Source organism: Thalassophryne amazonica, chromosome 9 (genome assembly GCF_902500255.1).
Source record: "Thalassophryne amazonica chromosome 9, fThaAma1.1, whole genome shotgun sequence".
NCBI lineage: Eukaryota > Metazoa > Chordata > Actinopteri > Batrachoidiformes > Batrachoididae > Thalassophryne > Thalassophryne amazonica.
The window spans coordinates 92,242,751-92,269,124 of NC_047111.1; the positions used below are offsets into that span (position 1 = coordinate 92,242,751).

At 40.5% G+C, this 26,374-nt stretch overlaps 1 protein-coding gene across 2 annotated transcripts in view; it reads right to left on the minus strand.

Moving 5' to 3' along the window:
* Window positions 1–2,956: 2,956 nt before the first annotated feature.
* The window catches only part of ksr1a (kinase suppressor of ras 1a), a 115,573-nt gene continuing 92,155 nt past the window's right edge, over window positions 2,957–26,374 (minus strand). For both annotated transcript variants that reach the window (XM_034178768.1, XM_034178767.1), the window contains 8 exons: window positions 25,110–25,394; window positions 24,825–25,021; window positions 24,650–24,746; window positions 23,643–23,776; window positions 23,361–23,492; window positions 12,905–13,040; window positions 12,666–12,799; window positions 2,957–3,403 (listed from right to left, as the gene is read on the minus strand). In XM_034178768.1, coding sequence (XP_034034659.1) covers window positions 3,397–3,403; window positions 12,666–12,799; window positions 12,905–13,040; window positions 23,361–23,492; window positions 23,643–23,776; window positions 24,650–24,746; window positions 24,825–25,021; window positions 25,110–25,394 — 1,122 coding nt within the window. In that variant the 3' untranslated portion in view covers window positions 2,957–3,396. The remainder of the gene's footprint in view (window positions 3,404–12,665; window positions 12,800–12,904; window positions 13,041–23,360; window positions 23,493–23,642; window positions 23,777–24,649; window positions 24,747–24,824; window positions 25,022–25,109; window positions 25,395–26,374) is intronic.

Below are 26,374 nucleotides of genomic sequence, written 5' to 3' on the forward strand. Positions count from 1 at the left end.
AAGAATGAAGATTATTGAATAACAAGACGTGTACGATTTTTATTTTATCATTGAGCAAAAATGCATCTGTCAGATTTTCACTCTGGATCCAGCCCTGCTAAGAGCTCTGGATTATGTGACAAAGCCAGCTATCTTATTGCCACTCCTAGCATTATGTCTCAGGGATTTAATCTAGTTACATTTAAACCTGACAAGATATTTCTCCACGGATCACATTGAGAGTCTACTATGTGGAGCTTATATCACGCTTCCTCTGGTTTGCGTAACTCAAAATCAGATTCAATTCACTTCATCAGTAATGTCAATTAAAAAATATCAGTGTCTACACTCTTGTGGTACCTTGAAAGTGTATATGTGCATTTACATTCATAATAGAATTATTCATTTATTTAATAATAAGAAAAAAGTAGTTTCTACTCTTGATGAATAAAGTGTGCTGTGACACTCCAGTAGGTGTTAAAGATGTGTTCTCTTCCAAGTTGTAGAGTAAAAGAAGAAAAAGCTCATCAGCAGGAAGTGAGTTTATTTCTATGTGTCAATGCTATAAATATTAGTACACAACATGCAAAATTCCCCAGCCCGAGTGTGAACATATGCTGTTTTGTACCAAAGTGAGTAATAAGTGTGAAGGTGAGGTTGTACTGACTCAAAAGGAAAGTGTTTATAAATGAGATTAATAAAAAAATTGTAGGAATAAACTCCCCACAGTTTCTACACCAATACATGGAAAAGCGTTCTCACTGGTGTGAAGCTTCTATCTGGATGTTATTGCAAGGGGCCATAAACACACTGTGTACTTTTCCTGTCACAAAGAAGGCAATAACTGCAGCTAAAATTACACTGGCCACTCTGTTACATGACAAGCCTCATTTTATTCTCTTCCATGGATGAAAACAGAAACTGTGTTTACAGAATGAGTTACATGCAATACAAAAATATGGATTTTTACACAACATAAAAAAACAAGTATTGGCCCATTCTAAAAAAATGTACAGGTTTTTATACACTTTTTTGTACATGAAAAATATATAAATATATGTACATCTGTAATAGCCATCGCTGTACCTATTCAAAAATGTCATGATGTATTTTACATATAAAATGTTTATACAAATATTAGAAGAGTCATGATTCTTTGCTATACATTAAACAATGTATATACATTACATACTGCTGTACTTGCAACAAGTCTTTCACAAAACAGACCCTACTTACTCCGACACAGTACTCAGTCACACACACATAAATACAAACACGTCGCCAACTGAAGCCAGCCAAGAAAAACAGTAAACACAAACACGCACAAGAGGTAATGTTCTATGAAGAAATAGGACACTTTTGCACCATGTTCCTGATGGAACTTTTTTTTTTTCCACAGAGGATGAAATAATTCATGTGTTATGATTGACTTTACTCAAAAACTAATTCTCATGAGGCACGTTTTACATTTTGATGACTCAAAATTAAACCACAAATACCCAGCACTGTTTTTCTCCTTTTCACACATTTAGCTCAAACAATAATTCTTTCAACCAATTGGTGATTATTGTAATAACTGACAGTTGGCCTGTAGAATATTTTGTAAATTATTAATTATTAATATTTATTATTGTTACTGTAACTTATTTTCATAATGATTCAATTGTAATTTATGAGAACCCTGTTTGATATTGTCAGAATAGTGGTTTTAACACAATAATCCAAACATATTCTGTTAACCAGTAAAATCTAATTTATCTGTAGTTTAACCAGTTAGAACCAGTTCACATTTGGTTTAGAGCTGCAGTTTCAAGTTAGTGTAGAACATCTTTAAGTATGTCACAGGTAGTTTAAACTGGTTAAAACCAGTTTAATCCAGTCTCTCCCTAGTGTAGAACTGTTTTAAAGATGTTAAAACCACTTTTGGTCTTTTTCAGATTGAAACCAGCTCACACTTAAATTGAAGCCATTTAAAAAGAGTTCCCCATAGCTAATATCTAACTTTAAACCAGTTCCTCCATAATGTAGAACTGCTTTAAAACTGCTAAAACAAGTTTGTCACAAATTTCCAGAGTAAAATTAGTTATCATTTTGGAGTGGTTTAAAACGTGTTCACAACTGAATATATCTGATTTTATACAAGTTTAAACTCGTCTTTCCGAAGTGTTGAACCATTTTATCATTGCTAAAATAAGTTTCTTTTAATTTTTCCAGTGTAAAACCGGTTCAACATCCACCAATATTCGATTTCAAACTAGTATGTGTATTTACCGTGTAGAGCCACTTTAAACCTGTTAAAGCCAGTTGATGTATTTTAACCAGTTTTAAAACCAGTCAATTTCTTTTAAGGTTCATTTAGAGCCTTTTGAACTAGTTCATAATAAACCATGCTGTAATTTAAAGAAAATATAAAGTGAAGCGGAAGAAAATTACAGCAGTATAATCTCAACATAGATAATTTTAAAACCAGATTATAGGTAATAAAGCAGAAATGAAAGATTGTCACATTTGGGAAGCTAAAACCAGGATTAACAAAAGAGTTGAGTAATTTTTCCCATTAATCAACCAATCACATTTTTCAGTGGATTATTTTCCAGAGCATCTGATCAACTGGCAATTTACCAGATTATAAGATAACAAGACTCACCTGAAGGCATTAAACAGGGAAAAGAAAAACACTACAAATGCACAATGCCCATTAAAATAACCAAAAACACAGTTTGAGATTTTTTTTTTTTGTCCTTGTGACAACGCATATTGTGTGTGGACATGAACTGGTGACTTTCTGAGCACATGCCACCACATCACCACAAGCAACTGAGGAGGAGGAGGAGCAGAGAGCCTGTTTTACGTCATTCACGCAGTCTGTCAAATGTGTGTTAAACCATCAGGAAAACAGACATACGCAGTGTTCGTTTGACAGCAGGATTCTGTATAGTTCTTTTTTTTTCCCAGTGGTAGTGCGATTCAGAGAAAGAGATCTATGTGGTCAGGGTGCCAGCGAGAACAACCACACTGCAGCAGTAGCAGCATCACAGAGAGGGTGAGTGTTCCGAGAGCAGGGCACAGACTGCAGTGCAGACACCACAAGCCAAGTTATTCACAAGTCTCAGAGTCCAGAAGAACGTCACACAGCAAAAAACGAAAAAAAAAAAAAAAAGGCAAAGAGAGATATCAGTTGCAGAGAGCTAAAGCGTGAAAGGGCAGGCATCCGCATCCCTCTTGCCGTTCTGCCGGTCGCCTCTCCCCAGTGAGAAAACGCAACGTTAGACATGGAAGATCAGACTGTGGATTAGTGGAAGCAGTGTCTGTTTCAGGCAGCGGCAATGCTTTGATCAATCCTGTATGTTAAGGATTCAGGAGCATGCAAGGCAGACACAGGCTTTGTTTTGCATTGCTTATGTTTCAGAGTGACTGCTACAACCTAGATCGGAAGAGACAGACAAGAACAAAGGCAAAGGAAAAAAGTTAGAGGAAGACAGACATTAAGGAAAGCAAAACCCGGAAATAAGCAAATTACGACGTCCACTGAGGAAGTTCTACGTTGTGTCATTAAAAAACAGACTACAAAAAATATTGGACAAACCCTCTGTGATGTCACCCTGAGGATTTCTGAAGAGCGGGTTTGAAGCTCAAGTGGGCGTGGCTCTGGCTGCTGCCATCTGGTTTAACTGCTAGCTCAGGGTGCAACGGATCACAAAACACACTGTTCGCATCTGATCACAGTTTTCCATCACAGATTGCGTCCTTTTTCAGGTCAGGAAAAAAAAAGGGGGAGAGGAATATAACATTACTTTCCAAGTGGCACAGAGCTCAGTGGACTCCTTGCCACTTCTGCCCTGCAGTCAATGGGCTCAGGACAGCACAGGGAAGGACGTGTGCACACATACTGTCCTCAATTCCTGGCACTTCGGAGTGACTCTCGCCCATGCTTCGAGCCTGCACCTGGCGCTCATTTCATGCAGACGCGTGTCTGCTTTATTTTTACTACAACTCTGTATCGAGGTTTACATACAGTAGTGTTCAGAATAATCGTAGTGCTATGTGACTAAAAAGATTAATCCAGGTTTTGAGTATATTTCTTATTGTTACATGGGAAACAAGGTACCAGTAGATTCATTAGATTCTCACAAATCCAACAAGACCAAGCATTCATGATATGCACACTCTTAAGGCTATGAAATTGGGCTATTAGTAAAAAAAGTAGAAAAGGGGGTGTTCACAATAATAGTAGTGTGGCATTCAGTCAGTGAGTTCGTCAATTTTGTGGAACAAACAGGTGTGAATCAGGTGTCCCTATTTAAGGATGAAGCCAGCACCTGTTGAACATGCTTTTCTCTTTGAAAGCCTGAGGAAAATGGGACGTTCAAGACATTGTTCAGAAGAACAGCGTAGTTTGATTAAAAAGTTGATTGGAGAGGGGAAAACTTATAAGCAGGTGCAAAAAATTATAGGCTGTTCTTCTACAATGACCTCCAATGCTTTAAAATGGACAAAAAAACAGACGCGTGGAAGAAAATGGAAAACAACCATCAAAATGGATAGAAGAATAACCAGAATGGCAAAGGCTCACCCATTGATCAGCTCCAGGATGATCAAAGACAGTCTGGAGTTACCTGTAAGTGCTGTGACAGTTAGAAGACGCCTGTGTGAAGCTAATTTATTTGCAAAATCCCCAGCAAAGTCCGTCTGTTAAATAAAAGACGTGCAGAAGAGGTTACAATTTGCAATGAACACATCAACTGGCCTAAAGAGAAATGGAGGAATATTTTGTGGACTGATGAGAGTAAAATTGTTCTTTTTGGGTCCAAGGGCCGCAGACACTTTGTGAGACGACCCCCAAACTCTGAATTCAAGCCACAGTTCACAGTGAAGACAGTGAAGCATGGTGGTGCAAGCATCATGATATGGGCATGTTTCTCCTACTATGGTTTTGGGCCTATATGTCACATACCAGGTATCATGGATCAGTTTGGATATGTCAAAATACTTGAAGAGGTCATGGTGCCTTATGCTGAAGAGGACATGCCCTTGAAATGGGTGTTTCAACAAGACAATGACCCCAAGCACACTAGTAAACGAGCAAAATCTTGGTTCCAAACCAACAAAATTAATACCTCACAGATGTGAAGAAATCATGGAAAAACTGTGGTTATACAACTAAATACTAGTTTAGTGATTCACAGGATTGCTAAAAAAGCAGTTTGTACATAATAGTTTTGAGTTTGTAGCATCAACAGCAGATGCTACTATTATTGTGAACACCCCCTTTTCTACTTTTTTTTTACTAATAGCCCAATTTCATAGCCTTAAGAGTGTGCATATCATGAATGCTTGGTCTTGTTGGATTTGTGAGAATCTACTGAATCTACTGGTACCTTGTTTCCCATGTAACAATAAGAAATATACTCAAAACCTGGATTAATCTTTTTAGTCACATAACACTACTATTATTCTGAACACTACTGTAAAAACACTTCATGACAATAAATTTTTATTTCATACTATTATGTAAATTTGGCAATTAAACCTGGCTCATAGTTGTGCCAAATTGTGGGGAGTGTTCCATGTGGATCAATTGTGTTTGCTTACGCCACTACTCCCAGCCAACCCATAAATAGGTGCAGGGGCGTGAGCAAGACCGGCGTGACCTGGGCAGGACAAATGAGGCCTGAACAGCCCACCTATCTCAAAGTTACCAAGCTGTCTAAGGCTAACAATCCAGGTAACCTGCATTCAGGTGAATAAAGCATTTGTTTTGCACAGGGCAGTGGCTCTAAAAATGGGTGGCTTGTGTAATGGTATTCAAAACGTATGATCAACATATAGCCTTAATAATTCTCCCTACCGCATATAGGAAAAATCGACCCAGAATGCACTGCTTCATCAACTTCTGGTTTATTTTTCCAGTTGGGTGAATTTACCGTCCCATTGTTTACAAAACACAACGTACACGTTTTATTTTCACATTCATGTACAAGAAAGCCATGCACGTTTATCTGATTTTGCAAGGGTGCGATATGAAGGCATGGAGTGTGGACACGGGACTTTGAAGCAGTTAACACGGCTAGCTGTTAGCATTGTCTGTGCTTATTGACTATGTCTGGACAACTGAAAGAATCAAAAGACACAAAGGTGATAATGGCAAATCGGATGTTTAATGACCATGTCAAACTTGTGCAACTTTGCACTACCAAAGTACAAACAGCTCTGTGAAGCAAGAAGCAGCATCGGACATCAAGAGGATATCCTCCGTGACTGCTGTGTGCCACTTCAGGAGTAGTAAAATCAGTGGATTGCAGTTGTGTTGCAAGGTACAGTATGTATTTAATATTTATTACTTAGTTTGTCCAGTCTGGTTTGTACATATTGAATGCATTTTCAACACTGACTGCACCAGCTACAGGTAACTGGAAAAATGGCTGACTGTAAATCTCTTCAAAATAAAGCGTATAAAAATAATGTGCACCCTACGGCGGCCTGGATGTGAATATATGAGGTAGGGAGAATTGTGGCACCATCAGTGTAGCTAACAATACCGAGGTATCAATACCTTGTAAATAGTACAAATTAAATAATACTAAAATTTCACTCAGACACACACATACACACACACACTAACAGACAGGCCTCCAGCTGCATCGAGTGGCCTCTGACCTAAAGAGAGTTGAGAGTTGGTTCAGTAGCTGTCAGTCACAGCGAACACAACCTTAACTAGAGCAGCGTGCTCATAGAACGTAAACCTCCGCCAACACTAGTTCCCAATTCTACAAAATTTTACCTTGGATAAAAATTTCTAGGTCAAAGTCCTGTTAGAAGTGAGTTTTCATAAGCTAAATAAAACAGATGTGATCAAATGTCAGCAGTATGTATTTAGTTCATGCACTTGAATGGAAGTTTTTTTTGTGGTGTTGTGAGGTTTTCAGCTTTTTCAGTTTCTGAATTCTTTTTCAGATAATTTTCAACATTGGTTATCTCTGCTATGCACAATTTTTTTGTTGCTTATTTGGCACTTTGTTTCCATCTAATAACTAGAAGATAGACAAACAGACATAAAATTGGAACCTCCATCCAATTTTGGTGGTGTTGGCAAATCCATAACAGAAAAATTAGAGTGATTGAGACACTTTTGATTGAGATATAACGCAAAATGTACACCAAATGGGCTTTTCAATATTAAATTCAAATGTCCACAAAATCGACAATCCGGATGAGATCCAGATCAAACTTTGTCAGGCGATAGTGTCAGTCCGCACCTCACTTTCAAATATGAGAGTGATTGGGGCACATTTGATTCAGAAACAATGTAAAAAATGTTAAATGCGGTTTGCAATGTTATATTTAAATGCCCACAATATCTGTAATCTGGATCGGATCCAGATCAAACTTTATAAATATGAAAGAAATTTGATCATTTTTGACAGTTATGAATTTTTGAAAATTTGTTCAATGGTAATCTTCAGTAAAAATTTCATAACGATATATGAAAAATTGTGGGCTCCAGGCTGTTCACAAACCGACAAACGGGTAGAAACATACCTTCTCTGGAGGTACTTTATTATGTTTGCTTGATAAAAAGGCGCATCAAAGTTTTAGACTGTGTGTTTCCAGCAGATCCTCACTGAAAATCCTTACTGAATAAAATAAAATAAAATTATGCAATGGATTGTGAGTTCAATAACTGAATAAAGATTTCAAATTTTAATTTAATTCCAATCCGTTTGTGCAGACAATAAATCATTTGTGTTCTCGTTTTGAAGGTTGCTTACATGTTGTGTTAGCATCACTTCAGTCATTCTTGTGTTGCAATGACCTGAACGTCACATGTTTTTTTTGTTTTTTTTGACAGAGAAACCACACGCACTGTTTGTGCAAACAGCAATAATGTTTGCAAAAGAAAAAAAATCAAAGCAAAAAGCAGTTAAGAAGTAGAAAACATGGCAATAAAGTAAATTTAAATGAACTAGTGAGGCTGCAAGTTAGAAATATATGCAACAACCACCAAATGCACACTGGCAGAGGAGTGTGCAGAATAACTGGAGGTGATAAAACTTTTGATCAGTCATCAGTGCAACTTTTCTTTTTATGTTTTCTTAATTATTTCCCCTCAACAAAACATAAACAGGTAACAAATAAAAAACTAAACAAAAATTCAGTCAGGTGACAAATGTTACAACAGTGCTGAATGACAAACTTTACATTAGTTTTACAGATGCAAAAACCACAATATTCACATTGTCTGATCCTGTCTGTTATTTAAATAAAGCATATTTTCAATCATATTTGCACTTCATGGAGAGCAGTCTAAATGTGCGATCAAACCTGGTTATTTTGTTTAAAACGCCTCAAATGTCCCGTAGATCTCTGCTTCACCCTCACAGTTTCATCACAGGGAATGGATGTCAGCAACGTACTGAACCAAGAAGGCAGCAGCAGCAGGACGTCTTCGTACAACATCGTATCCGTGTAACGTTTTTCTTTACTTGTTTTTTCTAATAACACAGTGTGCTCAATGGTATCGCACTTAATCTCGTTTTTAAACTGATTTGAAAATCCGAAGATGGTTTATTGGCTTACCAGCAAGCTCTGTATGTGGGAAGAATGCTGAGCCTAGTTGAGATTCCAGGGATCATCCTTTTAAATAAAGCTTTGGTCCCACCGAATAATAAACCATCAATAATGATTTGTTAGTAGTTTCAGTGATTATTCGAATAATGAGCCATGTATATGAACATTGTGCAAACAATTAAACCCTTACACCCTTAGAGATTGGGTGAGAAATTCGGTCATCCGTGGGGAGTTCAGAGTAGAGTCGATGCTCCTTCGCATTGAAAGGAGCCAGCTGAGGTGGTTCGGGCATCTGGTAAAGATGCCTCCTGGGTCCCTCCCTAGGGAGGTATTCCAGGCATGTCAATCTGGGAGAAGACCTCGGGGAAGACCCAGGACAAGGTGGAGAGATTATATCTCCACACTGGCCTGGGAACAGCTCAGGATCCCCCAGTCAGAGGTGGTTAATCTGGCCTGGGAAAAGGGAAGTCTGGGGTCCCCTGCTAGAGCTGTTGCCCGCGTGACCCGATCCCAGATAATCGGTTGATGATGAGTGAGTGTGATTGCATCAGCGCACACAGCACAGCTCATCTGATTAATTAAAGAGATGTTAAATCTTTCATAAACATATTTTTACAGCTGCTCATAAGAAGGAATGAACATGCACTGTTGTACCAAACCAAAAAAGCTCCAGATGAAACAGTCCTCTGTGATTCCAGGAGCAATTAGAGGTGTTTCCAACAGCCAAACTCTGACAGAAAAAGATTAATCAGCTATGAAATAATTATTTTTATATACAGCATCCAGCGCACAAAGCAGGTGGGATTATCACGACAAAGTGTGCAAGAGGGCGGAGCCAAAATAACCTGTCCTGTCATCGTAGCTGCCAGGTTCTCAAATAATGGGCTTCTAACAGCCTCGTCCTCACCACAAACATGCCTCTAACATCCTTGTTTGTCCTCGTAGTACCTCGTACACAAACTGCCGAACTTCTCAAAATCAGCGCCACGCTCAGAGATGAGCCTCATCAGCCGAATATTCTGCCTCTGAGAGCCACTATTTTCCCACGTTTGTTGAATAACTGGAGTCGTACCAAAAAAAACATCCTACGTGGCTCATTATTCATCGTTCATTATTTGGTGGGACCAGGGCTTATATCTTCACAACCAAACTGAACAGACCCCGTCTGAAACATTTTGCATTTGTATTTTAAGTGTTGCTTACATGTTCGCCGTTTCTGTGGATCGATCTGTTCTGGGCCACGAGTCTCACCTAGCGGAGCTGCAGTGATGCCTGCCAACCTGCTGAGGACCCTGTTGATTGACTGTGATGGGCTCAAATCCTTCAGGATAAAGGAAAGTTCTTCTTTTTCGTCCCTTACAGTAACATCTGACAGTGTATTCCTGTCCAGACAGCCGCTCCTCCTGATTCTTATTTTATCCACAGTTTTGCTGTTCTTGGCTTGATTTCCTGATTACAGGTGACCTTATTCAGTGTCATCATCTGACTCAGGAAGACGAAAAGATGGAGCAGATTAAAAAAAAAAACAAAAAAAAAAACCACACACCTGGATTTTGTCTACACTCTACATGCAGTTCAGCAGGATTTCAGGAGCACCTCTTCTGCTTCTACTGACAGTACTGTATCCACAGGAGGTGCATGGAAAAATTGGAACCAAAACATACTAGACATTTTATTCTCCTGAAAAATGCACAAAATGGGATTTTAAATCTGTTGTGACATCTCCAAACTGTTTTTTGAAGAATAAAGATTCTATTTTTTTTATTTAGATTATTTTGTCATTATTTGAGTTGATTTTATTCCATTCCCTTCCCTCAAATAAACCTGGAATTAGGAATAATCAATTGTTACCAACACAAAAGTCAGTGAAAAAGAAATGCCCGTACCACTCGGTAAACAATTTGAATTTCTAGTCTTGAACATGGAACGTATTCAAGGCCTGTTGTAGATTGTTATCATGGAGTTACAAAAATGAAAGCTAGAGGGCAGACTCGCGCCTGGCCATGTGCCGGCAAGGTGCATGCGGTGCCATTACCAAAGAGAACAAACAGCTGTGTCTGTCTCTGTCTTGGGTTTTTATTATTTTTGTTACTTTTGTTTTCTTTCTGGCCTCCACATTCCCTCAGCAAACACGCTGTATTACACATCAGGGTACTTCATGTCCTTTTTGCCCTCTTTGGTAATGGCGGCTGTGCCCCCATGAAGGCACAGCAGCGTTACATTAGCGGTATAGGGAGGGTGCATTCTTGCTTTCATATATGTAACTATGATTGTTACAGTTAAAGAGATTTTAAGCATTTCTGTGAGCAAGCCGTTTTTTATGACTTAAGGGATTTCAACGAGTAGAATTTCTCTTATTAACAATGTAGAACTAGCCTGGAATGATTTTCATGATGCTTTTCTTAAAATCATAAATTAACATGTCCCCTTTTGTAAATTTAGAATTAAAGGCAGAAACAATCCATGGTTTACCCCAGTTGTCCATTTTACTAAAAGAAAGGGACCTTGCCTGGGCTAAAGCCAGAAAAAAAACAAAACTGAAGCTGATTGGCTGATTTCTTTAGGCAGGTCTGAACCCATTTTACCTCTTCTATTAGAAAGGCTAAATCTGACTTCTACCAAAGCAAAACCATTACCAACCTTAAGGACCCCAAGAAATTTTGGAAAATAATAAAATCCTCTTATGGGACTGTAATCACTAATGAATTGCCAACTTGCATTGTGAAAGATTCCTGTACTTTTACTGACATATTTGATATTTTAAATTGTTTTAGTGAACCATTTATTTCATCAGGTTCCTTATTTAAATCTTCTCATAAAAATTTAAGATAGCGTAACGACCGGGGGCTCCTTCTCCACTGACCCAAATCAACTCTGCTTCTCATTCATTCAGTTTCACTCCTCTTGATGTAAGAGATGTTCATAGTGCTATAAAGCAATTAGATCTTAACAAATCGGCTAGTCCTGACATGCCTGAATCTTATTTTATTAAGCTCACACCAGAGTTTTTAGCGGACCCTCTAACATATATTTTTATACTTTCCCATAATGTCATTCCCATTATTTGGAAATCTTCCCTGTTTTCCCTCTTCTGAAAGGAATGAACCCATCACTTCTTAACAACTACAGGCCAACCGATATCTAAATTATGTATCTTAGCCAAAGACCTTGACATTTGTCAGCGAACAACTTAAATAATTTTTAGATACAAATAGTATTTTATCTCCATATCAGACTGGTTTTAGAAAACAGCACAGCACAATAACAATAACAGCTGCTATTAAGGTTGTAAATGACATTATCGAGGCACAGGAATGCAGGAAATATTGTGCAGCTCTGTTTATTGATTTGTCAAAAGCCATTGACATGGTAGACCATGTCACCTTGACATTAAGACTTTGTAATATTGGCTCATCTGAGCATGCTATAGGCTGGTTTTCCAACTACTTTTCAGCTAGATCTCAATGTGTCCAATTTTCTGAGTCTTCCTTTGCCTTCCTTCCTGTGTCAAAGGGTATGCCCCAAGATTCCATTCTGGAGCCACTGTTGTTTTCGATATATGTAAACAATCTTTGTGACAATTTATCGAATGCTGCTTACCATTTCTATGCAGAGGATACAGTCATCTATTGTTCCTCCTCCTCAGTACCCAAACCTCTGGAACACCTGCAGTCTCCCTTTGATGTTGTTCAGACCCACTTAACTCAACTAAATCTAGTGTGAAATGCAGGAAAATCTAAATCCATGCTATTTTCAAATGGCAAAGAAGGATCATCTAATCTTCCAAAGATTTCAATGACTCAAGGGGTTGAAACTGCATAGACTCCAGACTAGGGCAGAAAGGGCAAAGAGGATCAAGATTTCTTTGCAATATAATATTGTGTACGAAAGTTGTTATGTCTCTTTGTGGCCATGTTGTTGTGCTGCCTTCTTGTTCAGGTCACACTTGGAAAAGAGATTTTTAATCTCAGTGAGGCTTTTACCTGGTTAAATAAAGGAGAAATATATATAGAAGTTGTCTTGCTGTACGGTATGATGAGAAAATACGCAATATCAGATGTGTCATGTTCTCGCATGTCCATTGTGTTCATGTCATCGTTGACTTCTGAGATACCTACTCTGCAGACTTCCAGAAGTGCCCGGGATGAGAGAGCCTGCGGTTGAGTTTTGGAAGCTTCTCCAGCATGTCAGCAAGCTGGGTGAAGGTGGGCCTCTCCCTCAGGTCGTATGCCCAGCAGGCAGAAAGGATCTCCTGGGAGGAAAAAACTAATCAATAAATAAAAACACTTCCTGTTTGATTCTGGTTCCCCAGAACATAGCACCTGCTTTGTTATTTTGATTTGTCCTTTTAACTCACAGTGACTTCCTTGCCGAGGCTGATCTCGGCTAACAGCTTCTTAATGCCCTCGCCGCTCCCCACCTGCCAGATGATAGCCTCCACAGGCTGGTTGGTGATTGGCCAGTCGCGAGCTTGGAGCTCATACCAAATGGTGCTAAAAAAAAGAGAAGCAGACAGCAGAAGTATTCTCCCTTCTTTCTCATACTCATAATGAACTATAAATGACCCAATGTTTACTACCACACTGCTGCACATCAGTGCTGGTATCTGCTCACCTTTACAGTTGTCCACTAGGGGCAATGCCACATACGTATAGTACCAGAAAACACAGCGGGAAAAGAAGCCCAGAAAAAGAAGCTGGGAGTTTTCAGCCTGTTAGTGTATCAGCTTCTTTCTGTGAGTTGAAATCAATCGGCCTTTACTGAGGTTTGCTAAAAACATCAAACTACTCCATTTACTCTAATTTTTGTCACATTCCAAGCCCGTTGTGCTGCAGAGATGCTGTTAAATGCTGACAGGCTGCACATCAGCACGGCTCTATGTAGGGCTACATGACATTGGGAAAAAATTGACGTTGTGGTTGTTTTGCCCAATATATATTGCCATGGGCAAAACATGCGATATACGAGGGCTGTCAACAAAGTATAGGTCCTTTCTATTTTTTCAAAAACTATATGGATTTCATTCATATATTTTTACGTCAGACATGCTTGAACCCTCGTGCGCATGCGTGAGTTTTTCCACGCCTGTCGGTGATGTCATTCGCCTGTGAGCACTCAGGAGATTTTTTTAATGAAAGACGTGCGGATGGGTCCGCGCGTCGGGACGTATTGATAACCATTTGTAAAATCCAGGCGGCTTTTGATGGCTTTCAGTGGAGTGAGTATATGAGAAATTGTTTAACAGCTGGACATGTTCCAACTTGTCCTTAAGGCTTCCAACGGAGGTGTTTTTCCTGTGGCGGAGCGTCGCGGCGGCTGCGAGCCGACGCTGCAATCCGCCCGCACGTCTTTCATTAAAAAAATCTCCTTTAAGAGTGGAATATCCGGATAAAATGCTGAAACCGACTTCTTCTGAAACTTCTGTTCTCTCACGACATCCTGGATCAATAGAGCCTGAAATGTGGAGGTTTTCAGCTTGAAACAGGCTGATGACGGCGCCTGGGACCGCTGCGCGATGTCTCGCTCCGTGGGAAGTCCTTAAAGCGACAGTATCACCTCAAAATCTCTCATCAGCCGTTAAAATTTTCACGGAAAACCAGCTGAATTTTTCGAACCGTGTCCACTTCGATGTGTCTCACAGGTTTAGAAAAAATTTTGATCAAACAAAGCGCCAGTCTCTCAGCAACTTCTCAGACAAAGGAATTCCGACGAGGGGCTGGACGACTCCTCCCACAAGGAGTGCTCACAGGCGAATGACGTCACCGACAGGCGTGGAAAAACTCACGCATGCGCACGAGGGTTCAAGCATGTCTGACGTAAAAACATATGAATGAAATCCATATAGTTTTTGAAAAAAATAAAAAGGACCTATACTTTATTGACAGCCCTTGTATGAATATCTTGCAGGATTTTTCAGGATACAATGAAAACACCTGAAAATGCTGTAGTACATATGATAGGCCTGTATATGGCACTATATCACTTCCACTGTGAAGTGCTTTGTGGACGTTCTACAAAAAAGAAGACTACAGGTGTAAATGGGAGCTAGTCAATATAACACCATAAGCTACAACTTCTGCAAAGTGGCACACTGAGTAAAATAAAGCCTTTTAAGAGAAAGAGGATCCGTACTGATCATCTGAAACAGACTTATTGCATATTTAAAGCAAAGCCGTTGGTGTATTTTTTAAATACACGTCGCTGTGTGTTAATCCAAAGGCTGATCTGCAACTCGCAGACAAAGAGAATGTACACACACTTTAAGTGACTCAAGACGAAGAAGAGCTTTTACTGTCTCTCATGATGGCTGGTTTATGAGTACAGGGCAGATTTTTGTTCAAATATGTGATAAGCAGTGGTGGGCACAGATAACCAAAAAATTTACTTTGATAACAGATAATCAGATAACTGAAAATTTATCGTTGATAAAGATAAACCGATAAACCACCCAAAAATGTATCGGAAGTTGCAGATAACTGATAAATTCCAGTATTGTCTCTGGTACATTTGCAACTACTAACAAGCTGAATTTGAGCTTTAACACCACAATCGCTTTTGGAAGCATCAAAAGCGACAACAGACCCAAACAATGAGCTCGCACTTCTATGTTTGAACATCCTGCCGCCTGCTGGAAGCTCTTGTTTACTACATGGCTTCCACCACAGAAGCAAGCTGAGAGCAGCCACAAAGCCCAGCTCTCTACCAATCATAACGCTCCGGTCAGGCGGAGGTCTTGGAAAATAAAGTCATGCTGACTTATAGTTTGGTGTGAATACTGATAGAATTCTAAAAACATTCTGGACTCAGCATCATCCATGAAGAGAACACCTCTCCAACGTGCCAAACGCCAGCGAATGTGAGCATTTGCCCACTCAAGTCGGTTACGACGACGAACTGGAGTCAGGTCGAGACCCCGATGAGGACGACGAGCATGCAGATGAGCTTCCCTGAGACGGTTTCTGACAGTTTGTGCAGAAATTCTTTGGTTATGCAAACCGATTGTTTCAGCAGCTGTCCGAGTGGCTGGTCTCAGACGATCTTGGAGGTGAACATGCTGGATGTGGAGGTCCTGGGCTGGTGTGGTTACACATGGTCTGCGGTTGTGAGGCTGGTTGGATGTACTGCCAAATTCTCTGAAACGCGTTTGGAGACGGCTTACGGTAGAGAAATGAACATTCAATACACGAGCAACAGCTCTGGTTGACATTCCTGCTGTCAGCATGCCAATTGCACGCTCCCTCACATCTTGCGACATTTGTGGCATTGTGCTGTGTGATAAAACTGCACCTTTCAGAGTGGCCTTTTATTGTGGGCAGTCTAAGGCACACCTGTGCACTAATCATGGTGTCTAATCAGCGTCATGATATGGCACACCTGTGAGGTGGGATGGATTATCTCAGCAAAGGAGAAGTGCTCACTATCACAGATTTAGACTGGTTTGTGAACAATATTTGAGGGAAATGGTGATATTGTGTATGTGGAAAAAGTTTTAGATCTGAGTTCATCTCATACAAAATGGGAGCAAAACCAAAAGTGTTGCGTTTATATTTTTGTTGAGTGTATATATATACACACATATATATATACACACATATATATATACACACATATATATATACACACATATATATATATATATATACATATATACACACACACACACACACAAGCCCAATTCCAATGAAGTTGGGACGTTGTGTAAAATGTAAATAAAACAGAATACAATGATTTGCAAATCCTCTTCAACCTATATTGAATTGAATACACCACAAAGACAAAATATTTAATGTGCAAACTGCTAAACTTTATTGTTTTGTGCAAATATTTGCTCATTTTGAAATGGATGCCTGCAACACGTTTCAAAAAAGCTGGGACAGTGGTATATTTACCACTGTGTTACATCACCTTTCCTTAGTAGAGAAGCTTGAATCTTCGACTGGACTGGGTTACTTGACGTGAGGACGTTTCACTTCAAATCGCAGAAGCTTCCTCAGCTAAAATTCTTGCTCTGGTAGTCTGACTTCCGTCTTGACTCTTGTAGAGAAGAATAAAACAGAAGCCAACAAAAGCTGGAGTTTTTAACCTAACCAGACCCCTCCTACCGAGAGGCCGACTGCTACAGGCTAGTGACTAAACAGTAGCTCTAATTAGCACCTATTGTGCTCTAGTTAGCACCCTCCTAATGACAGGGCAGCTGTCCCTCCTAATGATGGGACGGAAGTCTCTCCTAATGGCTCCCTTGACGACTCTCCTGATGACGTGAATGACTCATTACCATGAACAAAAGACTGAAACTGCTTTGACCTGAGTACCCCATTGTAAACAGGGGACAAAGTGTGTCTGAGACCCCCTCCCCGGTTAAGGCTGGGTTTCAAATGTTTTACAAAGAATGCTTCCTTGACACCTCTCTCAAACCATTTCTTCTCTCTGGGTAAGATTTTAACTTCCTTGTCCTCAAACGTGTGGTTAGTGTCTTTCAGGTGGAGATGAACTGCAGACTGAGGTCCACTGGTGCCCTCTCTGCGGTGCTGGTATAGCCTTTTGTGTAAAGGTTGCTTAGTCTCACCTATGTAGTGTTCATTACAGTTTTCCTGACATCTGATAGAATACACTACATTGCTCTGTTTGTAACTAGGGATCCTGTCCTTAGGGTGAACTAATTTCTGTCTCAAGGTGTTAACCAGTTTAAAGTAAACTGGGATTTTGTGCTGTCTGAAGATCCTCTGTAGTTTTTCCCCTACTCCTGCTAAATAAGGGAGAGACACTCCTCTTTTTCTTGTCTCCGTCTCCTGTGTATCTGGTCTCTTTGTTTTCTGGGACTTCTGCACCCAAACCACCCCCTTAAACACAAGCTCGGGGCGATCAGGACTCTTCAACACAGAGCCCTACAGGTGCCCACAACTGCAGAGGGAAGGGCTAAAGAACAACAACTTGTACGGAAAGCCCTCACAGTATGTGGGTACCCACGATGGTCCCTGGACAAAGTGCAGAAGTCCCAGAAAACACGAGACCAGATAGACAGGAGACGGAGACAAGAAAAAGAGGAGTGTCTCGCAGGAGTAGGGGAAAAACTACAGAGGATCTTCAGACAGCACAAAATCCCAGTTTACTTTAAACCGGTTAACAACTTGAGACAGAAATTAGTTCACCCTAAGGACAGGATCCCTAGTTACAAACAGAGCAATGTAGTGTATTCTATCAGATGTCAGGAAAACTGTAATGAACACTACATATGTGAGACTAAGCAACCTTTACACAAAAGGTTATACCAGCACCGCAGAGAGGGCGCCAGTGGACCTGAGTCTGCAGTTCATCTCCACCTGAAAGACACTAACCATACGTTTGAGGACAAGGAAGTTAAAATCAGCCAGAGAGAAGAAATGGTTTGAGAGAGGTGTCAAGGAAGCATTCTTTGTAAAACAGTTGAAACCCAGCCTTAACCGGGGAGGGGGTCTCAGACACACTTTGTCCGCTGTTTACAATGGGGTACTCAGGTCAAAGCAGTTTCAGTCTTTTGTTCATGGTAATGAGTCATTCACGTCATCAGGAGAGTCATCAAGGGAGCCATTAGGAGAGACTTCCGTCCCATCATTAGGAGGGACGGCTGCCCTGTCATTAGGAGGGTGCTAACTAGAGCACAATAGGTGCTAATTAGAGCTACTGTTTAGTCACTAGCCTGTAGCAGTCGGCCTCTCGGTAGGAGGGGTCTGGTTAGGTTAAAAACTCCAGCTTTTGTTGGCTTCTGTTTTATTCTTCTCTATAAGAGTCAAGACAGAAGTCAGACTACCAGAGCAAGAATTTTAGCTGAGGAAGCTTCTGCGATTTAAAGCGAAACATCCTCACATCAAGTAACCCAGTCCAGTCGAAGATTCAAGCTTCTCTACTATGGAGGCCACCTGGACAACTAAGAGCCTACACAGAAAAATCACCTTTCCTTGTAACACTCAATAAGCGTTTGGGAACTGAGGACACTAATTGTTGAAGCTTTGCAGGCGGAATTCTTTCGCATTCTTGATTGATGTGTGACTTCAGTAGTTCAACAGTCCGGGGTCTCTGTTGTTGTATTTTGCGCTTTATAATGCCCCCCCCCCCCCCCCCCACACACACAGTGGTGGGCACAGCTAACCAAAAAGTTAGGTTTGATAATCTTTAATCCGATAACTGAAAAGTTATCTTTTATGACGCTAAACCGATAAACTGCTAAAAAATTTATCTTTTATTACAGATAACTGATAACTTTTAGTACTGATTGGGATGTGGCCACATTAGATTACACTGTCGGCTTCTGATAAACCAGTTTCACTTTCACTTTTCGCTGCTGGGTAAATTCAAGGATCACAAACACATAAGAACGCACACAAAATGAATGAATAAACAAAAAACCCAAACACTGCCATCATCTTTCAAAAGCAGTAAAACACAGTGTTAGAAGTACGAATTAAAAAGCTGCTGCTTTTGTCAAACGCTTAAACAACCGAAATACGTCCATTAATGCATTGATTGGCAGAATAAAAGACACGTAGTAAATATAAATTCTTATCTGTTAGTTTCAGTGGGATTCATCTGAAGAAATAATCTACATAAAGCGTCCTTTTTAAAAAAACATCCAAAGCAGTGTCTAAACGTTGAAGATAAGTCCCTCTGTACACAGCCGCTCCGCTCCCCCACTGAGTCTTGGTGATTAAATTATATCAATTATAAATTGGTCCGTTTTGTTTTTGTGTCGAGCGGACAAGAACACTCACTGTAACGTATAAGGTGAGCCTGAACTACACTATCCACAATACTTCCTGCGTCGACTGGCCAATCACGTTTTGCGCTTAATGATGATGTCATCAGCAAATGACAGGCAGCCAGTCTGTCACAAACACACAACAGACAGATGAAAATGTTTGATTTTAGGGTTTACAAATGTTTTTGACCGTTAAACTTTGCTCACTTTACCAGCAAAAAAAAAAAAAAAAAGTTATTAGACTGAAAGTTATCAGAACTAAATTTATCGGAAGATAATTGGCTCGATGATGGTTTTAAAACTTATCAGAAAAACTAATCCCATAGCACAAGCATTAGCTTCAATAATTATCTGTCATCGGATTATCTGAACGGGCCAGTTCTGGGATGTCTAAACTGAGTGTATACTGGGTTGGGTTGGGGAGAAGTCCAATGGAACCAGAGAAAATCCACTTTTCCTGACTGATATGCCTACTTGGGAGGGCTCTGTACCATCCGGCCAGGCAAGACCTGCTTAAGAGTATCAGCTGAGGTGCGCAAGTGCAAAATGGTGTGGAGGTCAGCCAGGTGTGAAAACTGCTTAAAATGACAAGCAGGCATTAGCACGATAGCACCAGCATTACCTGCTTTTGACAGGTCAGCACCACTGAACTCTACACTACGTGGAATGGGCGTCATGGCTGAGCGATTGAAGCCAATCCGCTGCATTGTCGGCCATCTTGCTTCCCCCAAAAGGCGCAAACTCCACACAGTGGAATCAGGCCGATAGTATAGGGTCAAACTCACCAATTTCTGCAGAATTAAGCCCTTCGTCGAGTTGTTATGTAATATTATTAAGCTCTGTTAAGGCCATTTATAAGACTTGTACATGTAGTGTAGTTTTTGATAGATTACTAAAGTAAACAGAAACAAAAACTTGTTAAATCTATGGACATTATAAGGTCTTACAATGCAACACTATTTGAATACTTTCTATCATAATATACGCTTGTGAACACGCACAAAGCCACCCCCCCGACACACATAATGTTCATTTGACACACACACACACACACACACACACCCCCAAACGGTGCACATCAACCACAATCAAACGCACAAATACTTTTTAATGTTGTGCACAAACACAGAAAGGCACACAAGTAATTGCTCAGTCAGTTAAAGTAAATATTATGCTGTGTTCACACCGGGCGCGACAGGTTGCCATGTAATCCCTATGGAACGACGCGTTTTGGCGCCAAGTCACGCAGCGCGACGCGATGGACAGGAGTGAAGCGATGCTGAGCGATTGGCGCGATATTGCGTCACATCACGTCGCGTTGCCCTCCTCCCCATGTTGAAAAATCTGAACTTTTTCGTCTCGTCGCACCGCGATGACCAATCAGGGACTGAATATGTAGTGACGTGGAGATGTCTGGAGTTTGACTGAAGATGTGAACATGTCCTGTATCTGGTAGCAGCCTGTGAGCAGGACTTATGTCTCTTTTGTCCTTTATTTCACAATTATGACAGAGTTTTGGAACGAGCAGCAGCCCCACAGCAGTGGGGAGCGGAGTTTCTTTCTCTTTTTATTTTACGTGCACATGCGAGCGAATCGTCCATGAGGGATTATTGTACTTATTAACTACATAGATGTATAATAAAACAAATGGTGACTGGTTTCTAAACACAATTATGACAGAGTTTTGGGGGAAAGAACAAGCTGCAGCCCCGCAGCAGGCAGCAGTTTTTTTTCTTTTTTTTTTTTTTTTTTTAATTGTTTACATGTGCGCGCGTGAACGGGACAGGAGGTCCTCAAACTGGGTCCTGCAGAGGCGGAAGGACTGCTGAAAGCGGCCGTCATCCAGACGCAGCTCCTGCAGCAAATAGTGATACTCCCTGAATTGGGAACATCTTTGTCAGCTTGTCAGTCACGTTTGTCAGCTTTCCACAACAACTCGCTCCGTGTGATCAAGGTCCATCATGTTAACTTGACGGACAACAGGAGCTGGCGAGCGTAATGGAAGCTCCTCCTATTTGATGACGCACTGTGGCGAATTTTCGCAGCAAAAGCAGAGCGACACACTGGGCGAAGGAGACGCGTCCGTCGCCACGCGACCCCCGCAAATTTGTAGTGTCTGATTGCGCCTGGTGTGAATGCGGCATTAGAATGTATTATAGTTTTGCAGAAGTAGGAACATTGCAACAAATCACAATCACAGGTGATGTAAAGCAGTCAATCCATTCACACATCAATGTACACTCTATCAAATTGAAAATTAACTATGTAACAGCTTTAGTGTCTGAAACAACAAAATACAACAAAATACAACTAGAGCAATGGCCCAATTTTAAATGAGTTGTTTACAGTTGTTTACATTTTAAAACTTTACAGCATCTGATTAACATATTTTGAAAAATACCTTTTTATGTATGTACAGAGCGTGTACGCACTATCATCATCAGATGGAGCAGCATCTTATTTGGATCCAATACAAAAATATTATAGCAATATTATTTGATAATGCTCTATAGAAGTTGACATTTTCAAAGAAGCCAGACCAAGTTAGAGGCAGAAAATTTCAAAATGTATATTACATGTATTATATATATGTATTATATGCATAATATAATATATGTATTATTATAATATTATATTACATATATTATATATATATTATATTATTATATGTATATTACTGAATAATATATATTACCGAATCTGGCCTATCAACTTCATGGAAAACTCATAATAATAAAGCACTGTTAGGCATAAAATGTTGAATTTAATTGATAAAGATAACTTTTTCCACATAACAGTGTTAATCAAGTGCAAAACAACATTGTCATTGACATTAATTAAATCAAATGAAACATTATTACTTAAATCCCAATATTGTGTTGCACTTAATTGACAAAGTTACATTACCTTTATCAATTTAATTCAACATTTTATTTCTTAGAGTGTAGCAGTCAGCATCATGGCACGGTTTGATTAACAAACATGAAAGCACATGGCTGGGACATACCTGTGAAATGTAAGTCCTCTCCCACGATTTTCACGAGTATCACGATTCGTGCAATTAACTGCAGCGCAGGACGGTATCTTGCGGTGCAAACAAGCTAAATCAAATCAAACAACGCTAAATCGGCGAATATTAATCTAAATTGTGCGTGTGCTACAAGCGTCTTTTTTTTATATTGACGTTCGAAGTTCTGGGGGACACAAGATGGCGTTTTCTGTACTTCCGCCGGCTTCACGCCTCAGCGGCCAATCAAGGTGCAGCGATCGATCGGGCCCATTCCACGTAGTGTAGAGTTCAGTGGCCAGCACCCATCATGTCCAAATCATGACAGACATTTAACTCTTAAGGTGCCCTGACACTTGCACCACTTTTTCAGCGCATCTGCACGCACATCATGACAATCCCACCCACTGTGTTCCCAGCGGGTGGGATAATTAATTTGTAGTGGATTAATCATTTTCTGTCCAAGTTAGCTGTTGAAAACGCCTGTCATCGCTTCTGGAATCACAGAGGAGCGCTCCACCTGCTCCTTTTCTTGCGCGCACACTAAACAAGGTGGAGAAAGTATTTGGAGCCATCTAAAAAGGTAATTATTTGTCATGTTTACATTGTAATTACTTGGTAAAACAGTTGCATGTTCTGTCCTTCTTGTGTGCAGCTGTAAAAGCACGTTTGCGATAGATTTAACATCTCATAATCGTTCAGACGAGGTGTGCTCTGATGCGGTGCGCTGACGCAACGACTCGCTCTGTTCACTTCTTTACTCAACTTGACGAGCTGCATGCAGTGTCGGTGAGTAGATCGCACAGCGTTCACTGCCACTTCACGTTTGTTGCACAACATTTATTTGTTAAAGATTTTTTGAACATTTCAAAATTTCTTTGCTCAATTGCGTGCGCTGGCGCTCCTTTCTCATTCAGTCTACACCCGTTAACAACGGGTTTACTCACCTGCACAACACAGTGTGTGCAAGTGTGCGCATCAAAGTCATACGTCAGGGGGGCTTAAGAACATAAACAGTTGGTCTCCAGAGAAAACACAATGCAAATTAAAGATCTGTGAGGGTGCAAGACTAACCCGAAGGCATAGACGTCTGCTGCATTGGAGAAAGGAAGGCGGTCCTCATTGCTACCTGGGCTCATCTTGCGCACAATTTCTGGTGCGAGATAGCAAATCCAACCATGTGGAAGTTTGAGTTTGTTCTCACGCCTGGAAGAAGAAGAATGTAAACATTTGTGAATAACAAATGGAGTGGAACTCTTTCAGCAGACTGGGGCATTAACCAAAGCACATGGTAAAGAAGATTAATGCAAAGCTGGATGGATGTTAGCTGTCCTTAAAACTATTGTTTTTTTTTACCTCCCCTCCTGGACAACTCCTGAGATCCCGAACAGCCCAAAGTCTGTGATCACAACTTTATTGGTGTCATGAAACACATTCTTTGACTTCAAGTCTTTGTGGACGATGCCTTTTGCGTGCAGGTAGCCCATTCCCTGCATCCAAAGACAAATGACTCATGAAGCTTTGCTGCCTAAATTCTAATTCAGACACATCATAGTTCATGATAAGAATTTTCATTGTGTGACTTTGTACAATATCGTAGCATTCTCTTAGTTTCCGTTGTTTTGCCTTTATTCAAAACCAAATCGTTTTTGCTGTGCCATTGTGTTGACATGTAATGACCAAACACATGAACACTGACTCAGCAACACTCTCTCTGAGCATAATTATTTTTAAGAGCAAATTCATATTTTAGAAAAAAGAAAATGAGAAAAGATTTGTTGCATGTGTACTTGCATGATTTAATTAAATCAAAGCACTAAACAAAATAAACTCCAGTAATGAAAGAAAAAGTGTCAATAATAAAAACGTACACTGCAACTATTCAAAAAACTCCCTAATGAAATTGCTGGTCATTCAAACAAAAGGTGTGACTTGGGTTTGGTTTTCTCTCTTTCAAGAGGCATTTTTTTGACAGACGTGACTTATACTCTGAAACATAAGGTAAATACAATGTTTTTCTGTTTTTGCCTGACTTTTAACTTGCTATACATCAGCACAGCCACAAGTGCCAGTGACTGTCAGTTATCCTCAACTAAACCTGGACCATCTGTTCCAGCACTTTGGTATCTTGCATTTAATTGTAGTGATGTGGGCTCCAACCGCATGAAAACAGAAGTTCAGTCAGCAGCTTTTTGTCAGACAGATGAGACCACTAGCTATGCTGTACTCTGTTTTTCTCACCTTAAGAATGGCTCAGCAAATTGACTTCAACAACCTACAGCATGTTTACAAGAATCTTGGATTAATTTTTCAAACAAAAATTCCACCTGAAAGAAGAAAAATGGCTGAAATAAAAAACCTACCTTCACTATCTCCTGAGCAATTTGTCTTGTTTTGTTAATGTCCAGAGTGTTTTTAGTGTCTCTTACAACTGAATACAGAGTCCTTCCTTTACAGAAACTGTGTAGAGAAAAGAAAAGAATAAGCTACAGATATTTGAGGCTTTTAAGATGTGTCATGTGATTTTTCTCCTCTCACCTGGTGATGATGGCGAGGTGGGGTGGAGCCATGCAGGCGCCCATGAAGAGAACTACGTTCTCGTGCCTGGTCTGTCTGTAGTTCATTACCTCTTTCTTAAAAAGCTTCAGGTGGTCCTGGTTGTTTCCGTCGATCTCTAGAAGACGGATGGCGACCTCACCGTGCCACCGGCCCTTGTGCACTCTGCCCCAGCGACCCTGAGTCAACAACAAATTTCAGAATCCTATACATACACTGTTAGGACCCAGATGTATAGTAATGCAAACATGATAGTTTGGTGCTCACCTTTCCGATGAGTTCTCCAAGGTCAAGCTGCTCAAAGGGGATGTCCCACTCCTGCAGATAAACGCTGGTCTGACTTGCCTTACGGGATATGGGGCCCTTCCACTGGTTTCCCCGGCAGCTGGGTAGATCGTCCAGATCATCACCTTCGCATTCACCTTCTGACCCCAAATTCATCCTCATCTCCTCCCCTTCATCCTCATATTCTCCTTCATCCTCCTCTTCTTCCTCATTATCCTCCTTCACTTCTGGATCTTCGTCTTCATGCTCAAGTTCCTCCTCGCCTTCCTACAAAAGTGTGTCAAATGCTTTGTTTTACTCATGAAGAAACAATCTAAACAAATATCCTTTAACAACACCTCTTTCTCCAATTTCATGTTTTTGCGAAGTAAAACTGTTTCATGGTGGCATATGGGGTACCTCCGGGAAGTGTCCTGGGGACACTGCGGTTTTCACTTTATGTTGCACCTCTTGGTCAGATCCCACACAACACACAACTCTGGGATTAACTTGATCATACACAGTTCTATATGGCTTTTTTACACAGAAAATTCTCACATACGAGGTCTGTTAGAAAAGTATCCGACCTTTTTATTTTTTCAAAAACTATATGGATTTGAATCACGTGTGATTGCATCAGACAAGCTTGAACCTTCGTGCGCATGCGTGAGTTTTTTCACGCCTGTCGGTTGCGTCATTCGCCTGTGAGCAGGCTTTGAGTGAGCACTGGTCCACCCCCCTCGTCAGATTTTTATTGTCAGTGAAATGGCTGAGAGGCTGCCGCTTTGCTCCATGAATTTGTTTTCAGAAACTGTTAGAGACAGCCAGTTGGAAACCATTCTAAAGATTCAGATGGATTTCGGTGAAGATTCTGTTGGTATCACACGGATTAAGGACCATTAAAACTGGATTAAAAACAGCCCACGGCGGCGGAGGGTGCACCGCGCCCCGAGCGGCCATCGACAGGCTGGAACGAGCAGATCACTTCCAAATTTAAGGCTCTGTTGATGCAGGATGTCGTGTGACTAGCAGAGAAGTTTCAGAAGAGGTCGGGATCAGCACTTTATCGGCACATTCCACTGTTAAAGGGGATTTTGTAATGAAAGACATGCGGACGAATTCATGAGTCGCGATGCAGCCGCTCATGGCGCGGGACAAACACCTCCGTGTTGGAAGTCTCACAGGACAAGTTGGAACATGCCCAGCTGTTAAACAATTTCTCGGATACTCACTCGACTGAAAAGCCGTCAGAATCTTCTGAATGGTTT